The following is a 26,132-nucleotide window of genomic DNA, read 5'->3' on the forward strand; positions in this document are numbered from 1 at the left end:
TGATTTAGAATTAGAAAAATCAAAACGTGATGAAGAATTAGAGGAGGAAGTGAAGCTTAAAGAGGCTCGTCTCGCAAGTATTCAGCGAGAAGGGCCTTTTAGGATGCGAGGGGTTCTTGCTGGTCAAAAGATTATTACCCTTCTTGATATAGGTGCAACACACAATTTCATTGATAATAGGATTGTTGAGAGGTGTGGTATACACACTGAGGAGTTTGAGGGAATTCGAGTTAAGGTTGTTGATGGTTTCACTCTTAGGTGTGACAAGATGATTTCAAAATTGCCCATGCGCTTGAATAATTATGAGTTCAAGGCAGATTTTTATGTGGTGAACATGGGAGACACATATATGTTTTTGGGAATGACATGGTTACATGACATAGGAATAGTGACCTTCAACCTTCGTGAGATGGAAATGAGATTTGAGATGGATGGAAAAACTCATTGTGTTGAAAGCACTCAGAGACACCAGTTGCAAGACTATTTCTTTCAGGAAAATGGAACGTCTCTTGCGTCATGACATGGTTGAGTGGGCAACGGGTTGTGTTTTGAAGCCAACATAGGAAGAGCAGCAAAAACCTATTTATCCTCCTGATATACAAGAGTTGAGGATCAAGCATGATAAGGTCTTTAGCGAGATTCCACCTAGTAGACCTCTAGATAGAGGGATAGAGCACATCATCGAATTGGAGGAGGGTGCTAAGCCCGTGATAGTCACTACCTACAGGCACCCTAAGCGGCTCAAAGATGAGATAGAAAAAACTATCAAGGAGTTGCTTGTTATGTGGCATATTAGACCAAGTAAGTCACCTTTTGCTTCATTAGTGGTATTTGTTAAAAAGAAGGATGGTACTGTAAGGATGTGTATTGATTATAGAATGCTTAACAAGAGAACAATCAAGAAAAAATATCCCTTTCTAGGGATTGATGAGTTGATTGATGAATTGCATGGTGCCAAGTACTTCTCCAAAATTGATCTGAGATTGGGTTACCACCAAATTCGTGTGAGGGAAGAAGATATTGAGAAGACAGATTTTTGTTGCCACTGTGGACATTTTGAGTTTGTGGTTATGCTATTTGGGCTAACGAATGCCCTTGCTACATTCCAGTCTACTATGAATAGGGTATTTCATTCATAGTTGAGGCAATTTGTGTTAGTCTTCTTTGATGATATCTTGGTTTATAGCAAGACATGGGAAGAACATCTTGCACATCTTGACATAGTTTTGGGTATTCTTGGTAACGAATCTCTATATGCCAAGGAATCTAAATATGACTTGGGCATGACAAAATTATTATATTTGGGTTACATCATTAGTGCAGAAGGAGTTCGGATGGATCAAGATAAGGTCAAGGCAATTGTTGAGTGGCCTACTCTGACAAATCTGACACAACTTAGAGGATTTTTGGGTTTATGTGGATTCTATCTCAGATTTTTCAATGGGTATTCTTGCCATGCAGCACCACTTACAAGTTTGACTAGGAAAGGGGCTTTTGTTTGGATTCGTGAGGCACAAGAATGCTTTGACATGTTCAAACGAGTTATGACTACTTGCCCAGTGCTTGCATTGCCTGATTTCACTAAACCCTTTGAGTTGCAGTGTGATGCTTCAGGTGAGGGGATTGGAGCTGTCCTTATGCAAGACAAACATCCAATTGCGTATGAGAGCAGGAAGTTGAGATGCCCTGAGAGGAGCTATAGTATATATGACAAGGAAATGTTGGCCATTATGCATGCATTGGCCAAATTTAGGCAGTACTTAGTGGGCAATAAGTTTTTTGTAAAAATAGACCATAATAGCTTGAGGCATTTCCTTGGGCAGCGGGATCTTAATGATCGTCAGCAGAAGTGGGTAAGCAAGTTGCAATCTTGATGCAGGAGCATCCAGAGGTATAAGGGCAATCCTGTGTCACCCAAAAAAATGTACTTAGACTTAGTTTCTATTTCATGTCTTTACATTTTTGGATACCCATTTGGCTCAAATAAAGGTTCCAACTCTCATAGTTCAACTATCAGTGCGTTTGAAAATCTTGAAAAAAATAGGAGCATGTATTTGGGCCATCATTTCGGTAAACTAGAAGGTGTGAATTGGTCAGATGAATGTAATCATGATTTAGAGCATTCCAGAAAAAGAATCAGGTCAATAGGCCCCACGGTTTGAAAGTTATTGCAGTTTTTCGGGTTTTGGAGACCTCCTAAGAATGCTTCAAAGTCAGGTTTGGGGCATTAAATGACCTCGAAAAGGGTCGAAAAATGGGGGACGATCGAAGCTGGTCCATAGGGCTATAGAGCGCTTCGAGAGCTTTCCGAAAATGTAAACGGTTCGTCAATCGGAGCTACGGTTCAAAAGTTATGCCTCCCGGAAGTTCGGTTACCATTTCTGGATTCTTCTAGATTTGCACCGACTTCTAACGCAGCTTCCGGAACCTTCTATTTCGTCGGTGGATGCCTACTAGCACTTTCTAGAATGTACTCCTAGTCCTTAACCCTCCGGGGTCTATTTAAGGAGATTTCTGGCATTGTAAAAGGCAGTTCGGAGTGGAGTTTGAGAGGAGGTGCTAAAAGGAGAAATATTCACCAGATTTTTGCTATTGTAAGCCCTTAGGGCATGTTTTAAAGTTTATTTTCTCTGTACTATTTGTACTAGCTTATTTTCTCAGTTAATATAATTTCCCTTTTCTGTTGTGTCCATTCTGTCTTGGGTTGTGTCCCCATCAAATCTTATGACTTAGACATTTCTTTTGTCAAAGGTTCATAGAATATAGTTGCTGATGCCTTGTCTCATTGACCACATTCGAGCTCTATGGCTAAGGTTTCAGAGGATTCGAGTCATTTGATTGTGGTAGAATATACGAAGGATTCTTGGGCTTTAGGTATTAGTGATGGGTCATTGTAGGATGATAGGTACACGGTGGTGAATGATCTTATCATCTACAAGTGGAGGATCTTCTTGACTCCAGGATCAGAAGTAAAGAACATAGTATTGAGGTCCTTTCATGATTCACCATTGGCAGCCATCCCGGGTATTTCAAAACCTATCGACAGGTTGGGGAGAAGTTCACTTGGAAGGGACTAAAATCTGATGTTCTACGATATGTTAGGGAGTGTGTTGTTTGTCAGCAAAACAAACAGGACCATACATATCCTGCCAATTTACTACAGCCACTTCCAATTCCAGAGAGGAAGTGGGAATGTATATCCATGGACTTCATCACAGGGTTGCCAAAAGTGCAAGGTAAGGATTGCGTTTATGTGGTGGTTGATCGCTTGACCAAGTTTGCGCATTTCTTTCTGGTCACTATTTCATCTTCAGCCACACAGGTTGCCGAATTATTTTTTCGTGAGGTGTTGAGATTGCATGGATTACCACGAAACATTGTTAGTGGCCGAGATAGTCAGTTTATGAGCAATTTTTGGCAGGAGCTTTTTAGATTGTGTGGGACCGAGCTTTCTCCAAGTACTAGTTACCACCCTTAGACAGATGGACAGATGGAGATCATCAACAAATAGGTGGAAGGGTGCCTCAGAAATTATATTGCTAGGTAGCAAAAAATGTGGGTTAAGTGGATATACCTTTGTGAGTACTGCTACAATACCACTTACCATCTTTCTATTTAGATGACACCATTCATGGCCTTGTATGGTTATGAGGCTCCTAGCTTTCTTGATTTGTTGATGAGTGATAGTAAAGTGACTAGTGCTGGAGACGTGTTATAGGAAAGTCAGGATATCATGAGGGCTCTTCGTGAAAACATTCGAAAGGCACAAAACTAACAAAAACAATATGTAGATCAGAAAAGAGTGGAACACTCTTTTGAGGTTGGGGACATGTTGTATTTGATGTTGCAGCCCTACAGACAATCTACTCTCAAGAAGAGTGGTGCAGAGAAGCTCAAGCCATGTATGGGCCCTTCTGGGTCATTAGGCGTGTGGGTGAGGTGGCTTACAAACTAGAGTTGCCGGCAGACAACAAAGTGCACAATATTTTCTATGTATCACGCCTCAAGAAGGCATTGGGACGTCATGTGGTTCCTTCTACGGTTCTACCACCCTTAGATGATGAGGGTAAGTTGATTTTGATACCAAAGGCTATATTAGATTTCAGAGAGAAGCAGTTGAGAAGCCGTGTCATCAGAGAATATTTAATTAAATGGAAGGACCTACCTATTGAGGATGCTACGTGGGAGAGTGAAAAGATTCTGCAACATCCAGAGTTGAGATTGCTTGGGGACAAGCAATTTCCAGAGGGGCGGACTATAATGTCTCCATCTTTTTAGCCTCTCAATGGAGTTCTTAGCCTTTCATTCTTTGAAGGCTAAGTGGAGAAATAAGGTGAAATAATTAAATTAATTTTTTATGAAGTCATTAAATAATTTAAGAATTAAAAGGTGACTTTATATTTAATTAATTTAATTAAAAAGTGACTAAAATAAATATTAAATCATAAGTCACTAAAATAATATTATATTATATGGAAAAGGGAATCTTCTAGAAGCACAACTAATTATTGTTGGAAAGGAGAAAGCTTCTAAAAAAGTGCAATAAAATAGTATTTATGATTCTTCTAGAAGGGGTGAAGGAATAGAATATATAGAGGAGTGAGCCTCATTGTAGGGCGTCCAGATTTGATATTGACAATTGCTTGTGCACTTGTGGAACCAAGGGTTTTTGCACGACATTTCAGTCATTGAGAATGATAATTCTCTTTGATTGGTAACTTTGAGGCTGTGAAACTATCTGCTGATATTGTTGCATTTGCTGGAGGTGATATTTCAGTCATCTCATTGAAACTTATTGGGTTTTTGTAGCAATTCATAAAGAAGATACACTTTAGATTTAAGGGTCATTCGATGCCCTCATTTTATCTGCACTTTGGAAGGAGTTAATCAGCTAATTCGGAGGCATATTATGAAGTTTATACCCATCTGTCTATAGTGCCATCGCTACAGGAATCGTGAATAGTGTTATTGCTACAGTGGTCGTGAATAGTATTGCTACAATGCTGTGAACAATACCGCTACAGTGCATGACAGATTCTGATAAGTTTTAAAGCTGCCTACCAATCTCAGGTTCCCTTCATTTTATCTTCATGTTTATGCATTATCTGAAAGTATATCTACATGGTTTTGTATCGACAGTCTAGTTAGATTGTTGAAGGCATTGTAACCTGATTTTATATTAGAATTTTTATATCAGCAAAATATCAATTTTGAAGTTTGGAATATAATGTTAGTTTGCATGATAACTGTTTGACATAATGTCACTTGGCTGTAAGTGTTAATTTGCATTGAATAGATGTCATATATCCCTCTTTTGTACAAGTGTTTGACAAAATTTCTAAAGGCAAATATAGCAAGTTTCAATTAGATTTGGATAGGGATATTACAATAACCACACCTGCTTCTCAAACAAAAACTTTGTCCGGTTGAAAACAATCAAGAGAAAGCTAAGTCTAATCAAACCATTGAGAAGGAATGACAATCAAACCTGCAACCAAGATCAGAGAACGAAATAAAACAACCTTGCATTCAATGAGAGGAGATCAAGAAGGGTTTCAAGCCAAAGTTAAAAAACTTGGACTTGGAAATATCTTGATGGACCCATTTTAAAAAAAAATCTCAGAATCGTCAAAAACTTGATGAAAAAGTTGGTAATCAGTTGACTCTTTTATCGAATATTTGAAAATATACAATTTTCTAAAATATTCTTAAAAAAACACATACACCAAATTTGTTTGACATATAGATTTGAGATATCCACCATATATTAATCATGGTTTTGAGTTAAATACATAGAAATTAAAGCTTTGTAGATTAACATAGAATCATATGCCAAAAAACAAGTATGACATCTGAATAAAAATAAGTTCAATATATATAGGAGTCAAACTTCATGAAATTATAACTACTAAATACATAAGTGCAAGTTTCAGTATCAATGAAAAGTAGAAGTTGAAATCATAAATTGCATCTATGACTAAATGTAATGTTCTTGTCATAAAATAAATAAATAATCAAATCATTGTTTATGGGCCGATTGATTTAATATATCTCGGACCCATTTTTATTTAATTGTTTTCGTAGGTGTGGCCGTCGGCTATCTTTGTAAACCCTCGGGAGTTCCTCCGAAGGGTATTTAAGTATGGCATGTGGGTAGTAGTTGGTATGCGATTTGGATTATTTTCCTTGTACTGCAAATTCCTGTTGGAGTTTTGGATTGTTCGCCATTTTGAAAGTGAAAAATCTTTCCAATTTGGCTATTCTAGTTTCGGTGAGACTCAACCCTCACCCTATTCCGTCTGTGTATTTCTTGGCTCGGATCTGGCAAATCGGAGGTCCATTCTTGATTGCAAATATACATATCCTCAATCGAAGTGCAATTGTTTGTATTGAGCTACTTTTGTGTAGAAGGTATTGTTTATCTCTTGAAACTCAATTTACATTATTATTTGTGCCTTTGTTTTCCCTCACAACCCCAACCGCACAGCTTGCCAAATTTCATCACCGTTTGACCCTCGTCAATCATTTGTAGAGACTATTTGTCCACGTACAGCTTGCAACATCCTCCTTCCAGTCACTGTGCATGTGGCCTTTGAGCCTCTAGCGTACGGCCTTCAGCTTCGAGCTCCCTCTCACCAACACTGTACATTGTATGGACCCATTCTGGCATCACCGTATGGATTTTGATATTAATGTATGGGCTTCTTGCATTGCTGTACAAACGCATGTGGATCACTATATAGTCATCGTGCATCTGGTAACCCTTTAGTCTGTACACCGTAGGCGAGAGTCATGGTTCTCGCGTGCAAAGTGGGAAGTTGTCATTGTCTCTCCTCTGTGTAGTTGGAAAGGAACATTATAGTGGTATCACAGTTAAAGATCCTACTAGCCTGTGGACAGTGAATGCAAGTTTATAGCCGGAAAAAGGAGATTCCACTCAGTTGATAAAATGACAGATCAAGAACCTACCCCAGCAAAAGTCATGACACTATTGAGGGATCTTTCGAGGAATCAGGCATAGGTAAATGACATTCAGTGACTTATGGAAGAAACTCTCCGAAAACTGGCAGACAATAAGATATCTGGGGAACAAAATGGTCACAATATTGACTCGGTTTCGAGAAAGGCCAATCCTCATCTGACACGCTCTCGACCTTCCATGCCAACTTTCCCTACACAGGTGAAGGTACCACTTGGAGGAAGGCAACCAACCTTTGAGGAAATTCAAGAACAGTTGAAAGAAGATTGGAAGAATGCAAACTTGGAAGGGGATATATCCTACAAAGATTATGCAAAATTGAGAATGCGATATTTCGCAGGTGGAAACCGAGGATATTTTAACAATGAGCTCAAGAGAAAGTTGAGTAAAGTAAATCTGTCACCATTTGACGAATCTGGAACCATATCTACCCAAGCATGGGTAATGAAGGCCGATACTTCCAGCTCAATCCAATGCCAGAAGAAGAAGCAATGAAATTTGTAGCACTCCACCCAGGGGGAGCGGCGTATGAATGGCGACATCATCACACCATTACGCTGGGGCATGACCAAGTAAATACTTATGCAGAATTCACTAAAAGATTGATAGATTGATTTGATGATAAAGATCAGGAACTTAATTTTAAAGAGTTGACATAATTGAGGCAAATTGGATCGGTCGATCAGTGCATCACAGAATTTCAGAAACTCTCTGTTTTGGTTACAAACATTTTTGAAAGGAGATAGATAGTGCTTTTCATGGACGGACTGATAGAACCACTGAGGGGTTGGGTAAAAGGTTTCAATCCTGCCACCCTTTTGGAGGCTATAAAAGGTTTCAATCCTGCCACCTTTTAGAGGCTATAAAAAAGGCGCGAAGCATGGCATCATCATTGACATCATCGTCTCGAGGTAACTCCCACTCCAAACCACTGGTATTTCCAAGGGACAGAGAGAACAAACCTCCATCGAAGAAGCCTTCGTTGGATGAAGCTACCAAACAAGAGCTTCAAAGGAAGAAATTATGTTTCAATTGTAAGGAGCCATGAGAACCTGGGCACGGATGCCTTGGTAAAGGGAAAATACACTACATCGAAATCGTGTTTGATGATGAGGACGAATAGGAGAATCTATCCATAGAGGATGGTCACCCCCAAAAGGACTCTAAAATGATTAATTTGAATCTTACGGAGAGGATCGCCACATTGGTATGACATAGAGGAACCATTGCCCTGGCTGGGAGCTCGAGATGTACAATATTTTGAGTACGAGGATCCCTTCAAGGACATAGGGTCATTGTGATGCTTGATAGTGAAGCCACTCTAAACTTCATAAACTCATCTTTGGTAAAAAAAGAGGTCTACCTACAGAGATGCACGTAAGATTCCAGGTCAAGGTCCCCGGAGGAACACTTTTACCCTGCATGCCCTTTGTTCCCCAACTGAATATCACCGTGGCGAATCACACTTTGATGGAGGATTTCTTTATAGTGGACCTAGATGATATGGAGGTTATTTTGGGCATACAGTGATGACCAAGGAAGCACGAAGAGACTGCCCGTATATAGCCATATTTATGGAGGGGATCCAGCCGGATGGGGCGGCCGTGGGTAAAGTACAACTCGTGAGCAGCTTGGGAATCCCGATTGGTCAACCCAATCCAAGCCGCTCACCCTGGACTTTTTTCCAAAATCGAACTACTGAATCAAGGTGAGTCAATTCATTCTCTACTACTTTCCATGGAGACACTAGATGAATACATAGAGTTTCAAGCGGATGGACTTCACTATTGTTGTCGAGGGAAAGAAGGTTTTTCTCCATAGGATGGCCAAGGAGGGAGCAAAGGAAGTTTTGGCACAGCGGATGGAGGCCATTTTTCGGCTTGATGACATTGCATGAGTTGCATGTTGTTTGTTTCGATAGAACCAATAAAAGGACAACAGACACCTCGTCGGGATGATGATCTTCAGAATATCTTGAGTACCCATGATAAAGTTTTTATAGACATTCCTCCTGGCATACCTCCCCATTATGGGTTTGAGCATAACATCGAGCTAGAAGTTGACACCAAACTAGTTATCACCACACTATACTGCCACCCCAAATAATTCAAAGATGTGATCGAGAAAACGATTCAGTAGCTGGTCGAGAAAGGATGGATCCGTCCCAGCTCTAGCCCTTTTGCATCATCAGTAGTATTGGTAAAAAAGAAGGATGGGAAGATGAACATGTGTGTGGACTACCGTGCGTTGAATAAGAAAATAAAAAATAGATAACCCTATTCTAAGGATCGATGAATTGTTGGATGAGCTGCACGGTGCGGTTTATTTTTCTAAAATAGATCTCCGTTCCGGATACCATCAGATCTACATGCAAGAAGAAGATATAGAGAAGACTTCTCGTTGTCATTGTGGGCATTACGAGTTCCTAGTCATGTCATTTGGATTAACGAATGCACCAACTACTTTTCATTTTTGCATGAATTGCATCTTCAACAAACAATTGCGTACACACTTGCTGGTATTCTTTGATGATATCCTTATTTACAATAAAACTAGGGAAAATACCTGAGACATTAGGATGAAGTCCTAGGGATCATGAAGGCTCAGTCCTTGTTCGCCAAGCACTCCAAGTGTGAATTTGGGATGACAAAAATATTGTACCTAGGGTACGTGGTCAGTAAATGTGGAGTTCAGGTCCAGCAGGAGAAGATTCAAGCTATCCTTGATTGGCCCCCACCAAAATCGCTCTTTGAGTTGCGAGGGTTCTTTGGACTGTGCAGTTATTACCGGATGTTTGTAAAAGGATTCTCTCAGCTCAACGCACCATTAACAAATCTGACTAAGAAAGGCTCCTTCCAGTGGAATGAAAAAGTGCAACACACTTTTGATAAGTTAAAAGAAGCAATGAGCACTTGCTCGATTCTCACCTTACCTGTCTTCACTCAACCATTCATTCTAGTGTGTGACACATCCAAAGAGGGCATTGGCGCGGTTTTAATGCAAGATAGACACCTTATAGCCTATGAGACTCAGCTTACACAAGTGGAGCATCTATATTCCATTTATGACAAAGAGATGTTGGCCATCGTGCATACACTGACCAAGTTTCGACAATATCTGGTGGGTGCCAAGTTTTTCGTCCGTACCGATCATAATAGTTTGAGATATTTTCTGAAGCAACATGATCTGAACGAGAGACAACAAAAATGGGGAAGCAAGATTGAGGCTTTTGATTTCGACATAAAAATATGTGAAAGGAAAGAACAATGTGGTTGCAGATGCCTTGTCAAGAAAACCCACCATCTGCTTATTGTCTCAGATTTCAGTTGACTGGAAAGCACACTTATTGGTGGAATATTTCAAAAACACATCTACATGTAAGCTGATTGATGGCAACACTCAGGATGACTGATACAAGGTGGTGGATGACATCATTTACTATAAGGATCAGATATACTTAGTGCCTGAATCCAAACTGAAGCAGAAAATCCTGAAGGAAATACATGCCTCACCATTGGTTGGACACTCGAGGTTTCTCAAAACCTATAGACAGCTTAGCGAGAGGTTTTCCTAGAAGGGAATTAAAGGAGATGTATTGCAGTACGTATAGGTAGTCTGCCAACAAAACAAATCCGAACACACTTTACTTGTCGGGGTATTGCAACCCTTGCTTATACCAGAACAAAAGTGGAAAAGTATCTCTACGGACTTTGCCACTAGACTTCCTAAGGTAAATGAAAAGGATTGTATCTTTGTGGTGGTTGATAGATTGACGAAGTATGCACACTTCTTCGCCATCTCCTCAGATTTCCAAGCCGCACAGGTAGTTGACTTATTTTTTAGAGAAGTTTCTTATTTGCACGGGTTACCCCAAAACATTGTGAGTGACAGGGATGGTCGGTTCCTTAGTATTTTTTGGACGAAATTGTTTCGATTGCCAGGAATAGAATTCTCGCCAAGTACTAGCTAACACCCTCAGACAGACGGAGATTGTGAACAAGTGGCTGGAAGGTTACCTTTGGAAGTATGTTTCGGCACAATAATGGGCATGGGTCAAATGGATGCATCTGGGGGAATACTGTTACAATACCACTTATCACATCTCTATTGGGATGACACCCTTGTCATGTCCCCTCTGTAGTCTGACTAGCAGAGTCATGAGAGTTGGCCTATTATTGGAGTCTCGTAGGCTAGCAGTGGTAGATAGAGACTCATACTTGATACTTAGTTACCAGAGTTAGTTCTATAGTCATTTTGAGAGCCAGTAAGGGAAATTCCTTAATTTTAGGGATTTTGCTAAAATTTACGAGGTTGTGGCAGTGATAAGATTTGAGGCTCCTTGGGACCAATATATGGTTTCAATTTTAGGGTGACAGGGTATATTCCCTAGTTTCTAGCAGCATCCCTAGATTTTAGGGATGGGACTGCCAGTTGGTCCACATTGCCTGGCATTAGTCACAGGTAGGTGACAAGCGGCGGGTGACAAGTGCCGTTCACTGATTATTTGGTTGGTTTGGCTTTCCAGTTGAATAAAAGGAAATTTTTTAATATTTCCTAAGTTTGCATTTAAATAAATTAAAAATAAAGCTATTTATATAGCTAATTGGAGTAATAAGGGGATTTTGGCTTCATCTGGTCAGGCAGGCCTATGTGTTATAGCTTGTTGGAAAGGTCCTGAATTATTATAACTTATTTTCATCATCCAGAGATCTTCAGGCACCTAGAGTTATGTTATTTGAGGAAAGGGGTGTTTTCCCTATACATAAAGGCCTTTTAATTGAGAAATGCCATTTTATAATAAAGGGAAAGACATATTCTCCCTTTAGGGTTCGATTGGCTTTGGGAGAGAGATAAAAGGAGATGTTGGCTCATTCTTTCATTATCTTTTACATCTTCATTCTTGATATTTGCGATTTTGCTCTGAGGAGCGATTCTAGAGGACTGGGACTCAAACCCTAGAGCCTGGCTATTGGGATGCAAACCTCAATAGATGTTTTCAGCAGCAATCTACAGTATTGTTTTAGCAGTTGACAAAGATTGTTAAGTTCAGTGTTTGGGGGTGCTTATGCATTGCATGTTGAGGGTCTTGTTTGGCACGTTGGGATCTTCTTGCTGCCTTGGGTGACTATAGCAGCCGTACAATTGTCTTTCAATTGACACGTGATTTTTTGGTTGGATTACATCAGCCATCTCTACCCTTTTGGTGCGTGGCTGGTCCATTCTTGCAACTAGCATCTTCATTCCTTGTTTGTAAACACCTTTGTTGGAATATTGATTACATATCTTGCTTGGTACGATTCGTAGCTATTCTGGTTGATTGAATATTATATTATTTGTTGTTGTTAATTATTGTTTTACTTATATACAATCTTTTTGCAACTTTTGTCTAATTCTCTAAGACCACAAGGAAAGCACAGGAAAATCTATAATTTTAATTAAAATTTACAGAAGTTTAGTGAAAGGATCCTTTTGGGATCTTTCAACCTTTCAAAGCACTATACGGGGATGAACTCCTTTCATTTATCAACATGGTATTGGGTGACAGTCACACACCAAGGGAAAGGGACTGTCTTCAGGAAGGGTAAGACATTTTGAGATTCTTGAAGGAGAACTTACAAAGGGTGCAAAATCAACAAATGATGTACACTGACAGACATCGGATCAAGAGAAGTTTCGAAGTGGGAGACTTGATCTATCTTAGGCTCTAGTCATATAGGCAATCCTCATTGAAGGCAAAAGGGAAAGAAAAATGGAAGCTATGTTTTTATGGTCCTTATCCTGTAGCTCACCTCATCGGTGAAGTTGCCTATGAACTGGAACTTCCAGAAGGGAGCCACATCCATAACGTCTTTCATGTCTCCTGCCTCAAGAAAGTCATGGGACAAAACATCATAGTAACCATAGATCTTCTACCATTTAATGAAGAAGGGAAGCTTGTGGTAGAATTGGTTGAGATCATTGATGTGCGAGAGAAGACTCTGCAGAACTGTATCCTGAGGGAATACTTTGTAGGTTGGAAACACTTTCTATTGGACGATATGACTTGGGAAGGTGAACACATTCTGCAGCATTTGGCATTGCAATTGGTTGAGGACAAGTAAACTTTGGGATAGGAGAACTGTAATGTTCCCGTCATAAAATAAATAAATAATCAAATCATTGTTTATGGGCCGATTGATTTAATATATCTCAGACCCATTTTTATTTAATTGTTTTCGTAGGTGTGGTAGTCAGCTATCTTTGTAAACCCTCGGGAGTTTCTCTAAAGGGTATTTAAGCATGACATATAGGTAGTAGTTGGTATGCGATTTGGATTTTTTTCCTTGTATTGTGAATTCCTATTGGAGTTCTAGATTGTTCGCCATTTCGGAAGTGAAAGGTCTTCCCTATTTGGCTATTCTGGTTTCAGTGGGACTCAATCCTCACCCTATTCCGTGTGTGTATTTCTTGGCTCGGATTTGGCAAATCAGAGCAACATTCTTGATTGCAAATATACATATCCTCAATTGAAGTGCAATTGTTTATATTGAGTTACTTTTGTCTACTAGCAAAGGTATTTGAAACTCAATTTACATTATTCTCTGTGCCTTTGTTTTCCATCACAACCCCAATTGCACAGCTTGCCAAATTTCATCACGGTTCGACCCTCTTCAATCATTTGTACGGACTGTTTGTGCATCGTACGGCTTACAACATCCTTCTTCCAGTTATTGTGCACTGCACAGCCTTCGAGCCTTCAACGTATGACCTTCAACCTCCAACTCCCTCTCACCAACACCGTACACCATATGGACCCATTCTGGCATCACTGTAAGGATTTTGGCGTCATTGTACAGATTCTAGTATTAATGTACGGGCTTCTAGCATTGCCGTACGAACTTATGTGAATCACCATACAGTCACTGTGCATTTGATAACCCTTTAGTTTGTACACCGTAGGTGAGACTCATGGTTCTTGTGTGCAATTTGGGAAGTTGTCATTTTCTCTCCGTTGCGTATGTGGAAAGGAACATTACACGAAAGCTTAAAAGGGATTGCTATTACTACGTGGGTAGTGTTGAAGCCTCAACAAAAAGCCTCTAATGAATGACCAAACTCATGTACCTCCTCATGTGCTGCCACTTCTGTATCCTAGTCATCTGCTTCCATCTTAAACACAACTAGCTATTCATTAGTCATAAAGGATCCAGACGCCCATCTACATCATCCCCATCAAAAGGAGCAATCCAATATGCTGATTATGGATCAATCTCATCCAAGTCAAGTGCTTCGTATGAAGCTTTCCCTTGCACCTTCTTTTCGTGTAAATGAAGGTTATACCACACATAAATCAAGTCATTCAAACGCTTCCGAATCAACCTATTGTACTTTTTTGTGTGTATGTTCTTAAAATTACTCCAATTTCGCTCACAACCAAAATCACTACAAGGCTGCGATGATATTTGGATGGCAAGATTTTGAAGATTAGTTGTTGTGGCACCATAATCTTCCCACCACAGATTTGTAAGGATTAAAAAAAACCATTTATAATGCAGCGAAGATTTTAATAAACTTAACGAGCAAAATAAATGGTATAATAAAACTAAACACATGTTCTTATTTACTTGGTTGTAGGGTGTATCTCCTACGTTTGCAATCAGTTGAAGAAAACAATGACCCTTCTTTCCTCTTGTAGCTCTGTAACTCATCAAGTACGAGGTCTCAAAGGTCCAAATCAACGACCAATCTTGAAGCACACGTGTCCATGCAACTTGAACCTCTGCATTTGCTTTGAAGTGTTGGAGAATTTATACTTGGAGTACAAGTAGTAGGAAGCAATGTGAGTATGTTGGTGGAGTTGTTGGTTTCACCTACAATTGATTATGTTTCATATGGGTGTATATTTGGTCTCATTTGACCTATAGTAGTTAAACACAAGAAATTTGAAAATCAGAAGAGGATATTTCCTCCATTGCAAATTCAGAACTCCTTAGCAATGACAATCAAGTATGAATCAATGTCAATTTTGCACTGCTAAGTTTGTGAATTTGAAGCAGATCACCAAATGTTCTTTAGGGGCAATCAAGGGATCTAAACTTAGAAAACCGCTATCAGGTATGAATCAAAGTCAATTTTGCACTGGTATGTTAGTGAATTTGAAGCATAATACCAAATGTTCTTGAGGGGGAATCAAGAGATTTAAAATCAGAAAACAGCAATCAGGACCAGAAAATCAGAATTTAATATCTTTAAGATTGTGTGGTAAAATCATTTGAAATGAGGTTTTAAGTATAGAAAAGTTTCAATCAGTTATGTAGAATCTCAAGTTTTTATCTTCGAAGTTAAGTGTGAAATTTAATAAGTTTTAGAGGTCATATGAATTATGGATTGCAAGGATGAATATGATTTCATGTAGCAAGTTAGGGATGAAATGAAAATGACATATCTTTGACAAATGTTATTGTTTTATCTTGCAAGGCGAGGAGAAGGAAGAACTATGACAACTTGAAGACTTTGAGCAAGGTGAGAGCAAAGAGAGAATTGGACCAAGTTGCAATTACAAAGGAGATTCCATGATTACATGGAGATAGAAGGCAAAGATGATGTTCAAGGTTGAGCATTTTGTGTGCAAAGATGATTTCAAATTCAAGAACAAGATTCACATACCAAGAAGGAATTTTAAGAACAAGTTGTCCAAGGAAAATGAACAAGTGTATGAGTGGAGAAATGATCTCAATCTTGATTTTCCTTCCGAAATTCAAGAACAATTATAATGATCCAACTACATGTAGGATCTCATCACTTCTAGACGATCAACTCAAGATAAAATCCAAGCAATTTAGGATGAAGAACTTCAAAGGATGGAGGAAATTAATGAAGATGAAGTAATCTAGGAATATGAGCCATCATAATAAAAGCTTTGATAATATTGAGTATCAATAGATATCTCTTCATTCGAATGAATTGACGAAATTTACAAGATAAACATATTGAGGTGGAGCCAACCCATGTTTAACTCATTAGATTATTCCAGTTTCACACGTCTAAGTTCATCCAATCAAGTTATTCCAAGTTGGCATGTGAAATGCACTTACTCTTTGCCTAATTTTTTTTCTCATTGGACCATCATAGAAATGTAAATTTCTTATTGGCTCACAATTGGTACCTTATTGTAATCTGACAACTAATGCTTGTAGGTGGTAGTTGCATTAGAGTTTTGTTGGCAAAATCTTGGCTATTAAGCTCAAATCGATTTGGGCTGTTCATTGTACTCAGAGCAACTATATAGGGCTTTCTCAAACCATTTGTAAAGGAGAAATTTTAGAAATTGCTGCCTAAATGCCACTAGAGTAATTGCAAGTTCATTGTTAATTTCATGGTGGATTGCTTAAGCTAGTAGTGTTGCATTGTTTCTTTAATCCCAAGTTCATATTTTTTTGAGTAGAAAGTTAAAAGTAGTTTTAAATAAAGTAGTTGGATAGATTAGTGGGGGATATTGTTGTTGAATAATGGTGAAACTTGTGTTCGTAAGTTTTGGTACTTGTTGATTGCAAGTAATAGTTTAAGGTTGGTCTCAGACACAGTGCAAGCAGTTCTCTTAAATCACTTGATGTTCATTTATTTGCCTAGTTTTGTTTTTGATGAGTTATTTGAAAATCATACTTTTTATGATTGCATCCATAGAACATTGCATCCTCCTTAGCATAGTTGATTTGGCAAAGCAAGGATTGGTTTGGTCTCACCACAACTTCAACTTTGTCTTGCATTAGCAGGAGTAAAATGAGAAGTAGCTTAGATTTTTAAACCCTCTCAATTTCAAATAATCCTTCGAAGTAGTTTGAAGACCTCAATTGCTATACCATTCATATTAAAAAAGTTGACAGATCCTCCAGAAATGAGCTAATGTAAGTCCCCAAGTGATTGCGAACAAATCACATTACAAAACTGAGTTAAGTCCAGCATTTGAAGGAACCTTGGTGTTGTCTTAGTTGATCACACATGGTCACATGTTTAGCATCTGAGCTTCCATGTCCAAGAGAAGATTGGATATATGGTGTTCTATACTAGGATACTAAGTGTTTTTTCCTGCATGTTGGAGTGGTCACAAAACTCACATAACAAGAACATAGAGCTTTTGACATAGACAAGGAATAATCCATAGTTTGTTTGTAAGGAACAACAAAGATTATCTTTTTATTGGTTAATAGTAATAGACAAGGAATAATCCATAGTTTGCTTGTAAGGAACAACAAAGATTATCTTTTTATTGGTGAGAGAAATGCTATTTTGCATCTCTCAAGCATGCTTTTTTGTCCCAAATTGAGGATTTACCAGGTGAAAACATTGGGTAGAATGTATTGAATATGTTGCTTGCATATACCAGTGTATTAAAGTTTAACCCATTATATAGAATTAATTGAAGCAATTATATAATTGTAATTTCAGTAATTGAATGTATTAAGAACTACAATCTCAGCCACTTGTAGCAATTATGGTTCAGTTTTGCTTTCATATGAACACATTTTGTTTTTCTCCTTTTAAATGACTTTTTGTAGATTGATTTATTATTGGCTTTTGAAAGACATCTTAGCCAAATGAACTCATGAGCCTTTGGAATCATGTTAGTTGTCTAGAATTTATTGCATATTGCTTTCCATAAATCTATGGTTAAAATTATTTAATCCTTTGTCAAAATCAACAAAAAAAGTATGGTAGATTGAAGATTTAAAATGATGTTACTTTACCTTATTATAAAATTTTAGGTGTACCCCATTCTTCAACATGGTATGCCTATTGGCATCCATTTCTACATTATTTTAGCCATGATTTTAATTTGCGAATAACAGATGTGAATAAAATTGCTCTTCATTTCACTAGTTAGCATTCTAACAAAATTCTTTTATAGTCAAAATTGCTTTGAAGAGATATTTATTAGCAAGGCTTGTGAGCATTGTAAAGTTGACAAAGGAAGAGTAAATGGGGTAGTGTGAAGTAGGGTATTGAGGCAAATTTCTAGAGTTGGCTTGTGGCTGGGATTTCTTCCTTCAATTATGGTTATATTGAAAGGAACTTTGGATTGTTCGTTCAATAACAATATTGCTATCTCTCTTTGCCATGGTGATCTGAGGGAACACATTTATTAGTTTCCTGTTTGAAACAGAGTTTTGCTAGCTTTTATAATGCTGGTTGGGAGTAGCTTCTGGTTAATCATTGGTGTATCGTTTCATACAGAATGGTAAATTGAAGTAATCATGATGAGATCTTTCCAAAATTACATCAAGCTTTGTGAATCTCTATATTAGGGTATTGAGGCAAATTTCCAGAGTAGGTTTGTGGCTGGGATTTCTTCCCTCAATTATGGTTATAATGAAAGGAACTTTGGATCGTTCTTTCAATAGCAATATTGCTATTTCTGTTTTCCATGGTGATCTAAGGGAACACATTGACCAGTTTCCTATTTGAAACAGAGTTTTGCTAGCTTTTATAATGCTGGTTGGGAGTAGCTTCTGGTTAATCATTGTTGTATCATTTCATACAGAATTGTAAATTGAAGCAATCATGATGAGGTCATTCCAAAATTACATCAAGCGTAGTGAATTTCTATATTCCTGGTCATTTCATGAAAAAAATGCATAAAACAGTGGAGCTAATCCATATTTTTTGAACAATTTTATGTAAAGCAGTGTAAAGATGCAAATCAATGAAACATAATAACACCTGTAATCAGATATGTGCCATTTGTGTAAAATGTGTTTTCTGAAATGATTGAGCTTTTTCTAACACCCTGCAGCGCCATCGTCATTGGTGACAAGTGTGTTTGCTGCTGTAAAGAGAGAAATGGAAGGTTTAAGTGTGGCAAAAACCACACTATCGGCTTTTCTGCATCCTTCTCGAAGTGATGATGTGCAACAGGGAGTCCTGCAGCTCCTTAGTTCACTGCTTTTGCGGTAAGGCTTAGTCCTTACCCTTGGTTATGTTAACCGAATTTGCCTTGAAATGGAGAACTAAATTTATTCCTTGAACTAGTTTATGCTCATTGAATTTGCCTTGAACTGAAAGAAGCAAGCCTTATTCTTTGTTGAGCACAGTGAAGTGGATATATGAGCACTATATGATACTTTGGCTCTTTGAATTTATAAAATATGACTTCAAGAATTGGAGGTTTGCAAAGAAATTTTGAAATATAAGTCCTTTTGTTTTCTACAGGTACAATGAGGAGTTTGATGGGGTAGTCTTGGCTTATTTTGACATTAAGGTCTGCGACTGGACACCCAAGATTCTCTCTGGACTCCATCCCTATCTTTCTTTGAAACTAAAAGCAAAACTACTACTTTTCTCTCCTAAGCCTGGCATGCTTCTAGGTATTCTTTTGGTTGTAAAATTTTACTAAATTTGTTTGTTTATGTATGGTTTCTCATATTGAGTGCATGTAATGGTTGTTTTAGCTTAGTAGCACATCTTTCAATGAATGTTTTCTTACATTTTCATCCTATTTATTTCGAAAAATACAATCAATTTCTTCATCTTCCAGAATGCTTTAGATTTAAGATTTGTGCATGTAGCTCAATGTAGCATGCTGTCAGCTGTGCATTGCATCACCGTCAAAGTATCTTGTTGTTTACTGCATATAATGTTGATTGCTTGCTCTTGCTAAATATTAACAGTCAAATGATTGATTTATGCATGCATGCTTACATTTTTTTCATTAGCATATGTGTTCTTATTGATAGATATATGGAAAGATAAGTAAACAAACATGCTATAATGCTCCACCACAGTTCACACATAAACCTTTTGCACCCTTTTTCCATGTACAGGTATTATGTTAAACATTTTGCTTTTCTCACCGATTTGTGCATTTTACACCATGGACATTTCGCCAAACAGATTGCAAGGAATCTCTGTGTAGAAATATTGTTTGCAAGAGTTGTATAATCTCTTGTAAAGGTTCCAGATTTCATAGACATTGCATATTGCATTCAAGACAACCATATGTTAGAAATATTGTCATTGATGTCAAAGGAATTGGATGTTATGATGCAGAGCCCATAGGGAAACAATGTATGTAGGACACTTTACTAGGTTACTCCAACCTAACACCAATTTGTGGATATTACACAATCCTTTGCAACTCCTTTGGAATCACTTCAACATATCAAACCAACCTTTCTTCATGATACGAGTTGTTGGTTTCCAAAACTGTAGATTGGAAATCCAAGAGCCTGCCACTTCTTCGATAGGATTTCACAATCAGTTTTGGCCAACAAACGAGAATACTTTTCGATTCCCTTGCACTTTAGGCTCTGCTACACCCAGGCGGGTAAACCTTTACCTCAAAACGTTGATTGTCCGGTTCAAGGCTTTTCTATAGCGAATTTAAACTTCTAGGGTTCTCGGGCTGGCAAAATACTCGAACTCAATTAAAATGAAAATTGGATGCTGGATAATGGTTAAATGTTTTGAATAATTGAATAATAATAAATTTGATGCTTGTAGAAGGAACATATAAATTTTTTGACTTCAATAATAGAAAGACCAATGCCTCTGCTCATTCGGGCATTAGAGTCAACTACAGTGAATTATCACGTATAACTTTATAATGCTTTACACACTTTACTGCCAACAATTAAATAATCGAGATGCGACAGACCAAATATTATGCAATCTTGAATTAGTCCAAATTGAATTTTAACTCCTTTGGCAAGGAGACAAACTAGATACAAATATGGAAATGATTAAATATTTCACAATATCTGTAATGATCCAATTTATAATGCTAAATGACCATGTCCACTTATCTGATATTTAGATTGTATGCAAAATTCTAGAAGATAATTACAAAGGATGATTTGCTTGCAGTTTAAATCTACACGCCATTTAAAAATAAACAAAAGACATTTTATTTTATTTTAAAAATAAAATAATGAAATTTATATTACAAGGCCATATTGAGCCCTTATTCCTCCTTACAGAAATGTATAAATATAAAATGCTTCTTGTGAATCTGAATGTTCAAATATGTTTGAATATTTTTTTTCACAAATAACTTACCCCTTATATACTTTAGCTATAAGGGTAGATGTGACCTTTCACACGCAAAGTCATTTCCTTTTATTAATAATTCACATATTTTAATCAAGTCTTATTTTAATGTTGACAAATAACGTAAATCACACCGCTTCAAATATAATTCTTTCCGTGCTTGGACATCTCATGTTTCTCTTGTCGTTTGGGTCTGTGAATGTTTGGGGTTGTCGCTGCTACAGTTCTCCTGCATCCACCTTGCCTTGCTCCAATAATGTATTAAAAGAATATTTAGATGGGGGACCAAACGAAGATCCATCTCCTGCCTTTTCCATTTTTTCACTCAGAGCAATCTTTGGAGAAATATGAACACCCCATCTTCTAGATTTTGTCTCCGCTTGTATGCCTTCAGACATCTGACCCAATCCATCCAGGACTACATTATTTCTTTTCAGTGCATCTGGAATGTTCTCCAAAGTATTCAACGGCATGCAATCAATGTCCATTACAAATTCAACTCCCGATTCGGGCCTGTCAAATTGAACTCTACATCAACAGTCAAAATATTTCTGTCATGCACTTCTCGTGTTTTTGGATGGCAAGCAATAACACGCTGGCCTACAGATAAAGGACGAGCTAAATCTGTTGGTAAACTCTCACGAATGCCAGCTCGTACTTCATTGTGATGCTTCCGTACTGACTCACGATACTGTTCCAATTTCTCCCTTTCCTCTTGAAGGAATCTTTTGGATAAACGGTGTGGCTTACCAAGAGAACTGCGTATAACACCCCATTCAACATGAGTAAGCCTAGGAACATGCCCAAGACCTGCATGATTCAAGTACTTTACAAACTCATTCCAGGCAAACCATGGCCAATCAATTGCACTGTAAAACCATTCATATGTACACCACTGCTGTAGCAATTGAGATGATAAACAATGAGTCAATTTCACCTTCATGCTTGAAACCCCATCTGTTACACTATGAGGACAAAATACAGACACATTGTTGTGTAGTTCAGATTGCTCAATAACTACAGCATTCTCACAATTTGCTAGACTTTTTTACCACGTATTGATGAAAATGCCCTTTGTAAAGACAATTTGTGTCTGCTTCGAAGGTCGAACTAGTTTGGCCTAAAGCAGAATGTGGCGCTATATACTCTGTTACACCTCTGTCTGACAAAGAAAAATCAGGGTCTGAAGTAGACATAGGAAGAGGCTTAACCAATCTTCCTTGCTTAGAAAGTACATGTAAATTAGCTGTTCTCTTTTTATTTTTAAACTTTGTTCCATCTACAGGTAAAGCCTCTGATTTTTGTATCTCTCTAGAAGAGGTTTCACCTAATGCTTCCATTTTTACAGCGCTTGGCTTCCTTCTCCTCTTCTTTGAATCCATGATGGGACTTCCATGTTCTCTTTCAAAACCAACACTTCTTACATGCTCTTGGTGCTTTTCTTTTATATCCAATTCAATACGATTAACAGAAGCCTTGTAAAATTAATCATTTTCTCAGTTCAACAAAGTTCTAGGCTGCTCTTCTTGGAGACCATCTTCTCTGACCCGCCGTCCTATTCTTTCACCTTTCTGTTGTTTACTGTTATCCTTTTTCTCTTCCTTCACCTGCACGAATGACTCAGATTCAGCAGTGGGTGATGGCATGAGTCCATTTAGTGTTACTTCTGCCAAAGTTGCCAAAGCATTAAGTCCAAAGCTTTGATCATGGTACTTGGGACTCTAAAATTTGTCAAAATTTTAGCGTTCCATCACAACTTCTCACGTCAAGGACTCGTATTGTAGCTTCTCTCCCTAATACCTATTAGGCCTAACCCTAGGCACATGGAGTAACTTCATTCCAACTTCAAGGGGATGGATTAGACTTCATTTCTCTCCACATTCTGACATTAGGGCGTCAACATAATATTAATCAAACATCAGTGGGACTGCACCAATATTTTAAGGGTTATCCACTTAGTAGAGGCCTAGTTTTGCTACTATCCCTACTTCGACTGTTTTTACCCCACAATTTGCAAAACCCCCAAACAACCTGCCAAACAAAATACAGTTTGGAATACTCTTTTGGCCCTTACAGAACATATATCAGTCTGGCTTCTTGACTCCTCAGTCTAGGGTTCTAAGTGCTGACTGATCACGTAGAGGCCTAATTGGTCAATTAGGTCACTTTTACAAAGCAACTGCTTTGATTTTATTTGATCCTATTAAGACAATGCTTGGAATAGGTTTGTATACATGTCAATCCACTGAAACCACTCTTATATTGGGTCTAATCCACTCTCCAACACATCTGAAACCACGTTTGCCTTCCAACCGCAACCAGTCACATAGAGAAGCCTGGTTGATTATTGGTCACATCTCTTTAACTCCATCTCTTCGCTGTCTGGGTCCACCATCAATCTAAAATATGTTGGCAACCTTAACTTTCCACCTATGGCCGGGATTTTCCATGGGTGGAAGTTAAGATATATCTGTGTGTTTCCAAAACCCCATGTAAGCGAGGTCTTGGTAACTGTCTGCAGTAAATTGAAAGGAGAGCTCACCAAATTTAATGGAATTACTTCAAACCAACTGCAGTGCATAGCTAACTCACCCTTCTATGCAACAATGACAATTGGACACACAAATGAATCTGTACAGATCCATACACAAAGCAAGAACAGAGAAATTGACAGAAAAATGAGATGTTTCAATTTCCAAATTCTTCAACAACTCATGTCTCTCGACTACCAGAGGCTTTTATGAACATAATTTAACCAACGCAACTGCCCCAACTGAAATTCAAACCAAATTTGGCCAGTGGGGTCAAGTTGCTAATAATTTGCAAAAGTTGCACAAAAGTTGTCAATGTTGTCAAACAATATTTTGACAGCATTTTACATCTTTGTGCATTTAGCTCCTACCAACCTATGGACACCTCTAAATGGTCATTCATGATTCAAAACATCATGGAAGACATATCCTACCCTTTCCCAGACTCCTATTGACCTGTTGACCAAGTAGGCTTATAGATGCCTAACAGGGCCAATGGCCTTACAAAAGGGTCCACAACAATACAAAATGTTCCAATTAGTCCTGAGAACCTTATTACATTCATATCTACTCATGACATACCATGAGCCGTCTAGGTACATCATATTATTCATAGGTGCCCCTGCACCAAGTTATCATAGATATCAAAGATGAGAAGATGAATAGACAAGATGGACATTGTTGTCATCGTTGTTAAAAAGTTGTCATCAATAAGCAAGGTTAAGAGCACAGTTATTATTATGTTAAGTTTTGAACTGTGAACTGATGGAAGTATGACCAACCAAGTCATTATTATTTTATGTTGAGTTCTGGACATTGATCAGTATTGAAGACAATAACAAGTCAGTGAATTGTTTGATTAAAGAGAAGACACAATTAATAATGATGCTTATGGTAGACAACAATTCATAAGAAACTGTAACTAATATGCTACTAGTAAAATTGTTAAGACAGCAACCTGTTTTAGATAATCAATGATGAAAAGGGCAATGATCATGAGCAGACTGCAGCAATAGGATAGTGAGGAATTGGGAAGTGTATTTAGAAGAGGAAAATAACAATGACAGTGCTTTGTTATTGAACACAAAATAGCATTGAATAAGACAAGACCAAATATAGTTGAATATATATTTACAGCACATAGGACAGATCAAGAAAAAGACAAGCAAATAAGACAAAAAGAATGTAAGGCAGTGATTCATTTACGAAGAAAACAAATTAACAAAGACCGATGCTATGTATAAGACAAGTATCGATTTGCATTTTAATCTATAAAAAAACAACACTTTGTTGTATAAGAGGACAAAACTTTTGTTAGTTATAAAAATAGAAGGCAGAGAATTTTGGCAAAGTGTTGATTTTCTCAGATCACTGCAAATGTATTTGCACTGCCTATAAGGTATGTGTTTTTCAATTGCAGCAATCAATTATATTTATATGCAGAATGGGTTATGAATAGACATGTCTCTTCAGGGACGTCCATTCATAATAATAATCATTATCATTATATATGAACTATATATATCTATAATCTCTTTCTCTAACATATAAATAATAATGAAACATATAAATATGTATATATATTTATCTACATCTCACATAAAATATACCATCGACTAGAAACCAAAAAGAATGAAATTTCATCAATAACATAGGGGAAGAATCAAGGGAATATCTTCTAGGGGTAATTCGATTTGTTTTGGTAGATTTGCACCAGATCATAAATTGAACTAGAGCACAATTTCAATATAACATTCTAGTTTTCTATATATATACATATCTTCACTAGAATTTATCTGACAAAAGCTACAAAACATCAAAACTCCCTTTTAGTTAGGGTGGATAAACAAATGGTTAGGTATTACCTCAATGTAATATAAGAATATTTGTGATCATAAGATATTCAACATTTTGATATCATAATTATTGGGCTCCAGAATATCAACATATGATATTCACCAAATACTTAAAAATATTCATAAGGTATGTACACACGCATTATCAATGATGCTTACCATCTAAGTTACAAGGTTTGCTGAATTTTCGGCTACAAGTTCAAAATTCGGCAATCCTATAAAAAATTAAGAAAATCGCAAAAGTTCACCATAAATTCGTACAACAACAAAGTCACTATTGTTTCTGAGAAAAAATATTTTATTGTGTCATTTTTGGGGGTTTTCGGAAAAATAAATAAATAAATATGGCCCCTTGCAATGAAATGGCATCGATTGATTGAATATTGTTATTGACGAAAAAATAGGGCAAACATATTCGATCTGTTTGTTTGCAATATTCAGTTGTGGTGGCCATTGCTTGCCTGCTCCAACATTTTGCAATCATATTTTCCTAGGCTTTGTTGCTCCTTGTTCGTGGTTTTTCAACGATGTTTGGTGGCTGTTCAATAGTGTTTCTTCAATGTTTTTTGTGGTTTGTTTGCTGTTCGTGGCTATGTTCAACATTTCACAAAATTATCCGCGACAATTTTAATTATAATGTTTTAGTCGATTAAAATTTATTGAGTTTTTTTAGGTTTGAAGATTACTTAAATTTTTAAGTTTATTTCATGTGATTTATTTAAAAATTTAAGTTAATTTAATAAT

The 26,132-nt window shown here is 37.5% G+C and overlaps 1 protein-coding gene across 7 annotated transcripts in view; it reads left to right on the forward strand.

Annotated features, from left to right (window-relative positions):
* LOC149560803 (DNA-directed RNA polymerase I subunit rpa43-like) overlaps positions 1 to 26,132 on the forward strand; it is a 169,069-nt gene that overhangs the window by 16,602 nt on the left and 126,335 nt on the right. For 2 of the 7 annotated variants that reach the window (XM_089824828.1, XM_089824831.1), the window contains exons 2-3: positions 18,750 to 18,906; positions 19,166 to 19,320. In XM_089824828.1, the coding sequence (XP_089680954.1) occupies positions 18,797 to 18,906; positions 19,166 to 19,320 (265 nt within the window). In that variant the 5' untranslated portion in view covers positions 18,750 to 18,796. Of the gene's footprint in view, positions 1 to 5,048; positions 5,071 to 15,436; positions 15,571 to 15,619; positions 15,747 to 18,749; positions 18,907 to 19,165; positions 19,321 to 26,132 lie in introns of those variants that run through there. The other 5 variants (XM_089824827.1, XM_089824829.1, XM_089824830.1 and 2 more) reach the window with 5 other exon arrangements.

This window comes from Cupressus sempervirens, chromosome 4, assembly GCF_028749045.1.
Source record: "Cupressus sempervirens isolate cs-2001-9-10 chromosome 4, ASM2874904v1, whole genome shotgun sequence".
Classification (NCBI taxonomy): Eukaryota; Viridiplantae; Streptophyta; class Pinopsida; order Cupressales; family Cupressaceae; genus Cupressus; species Cupressus sempervirens.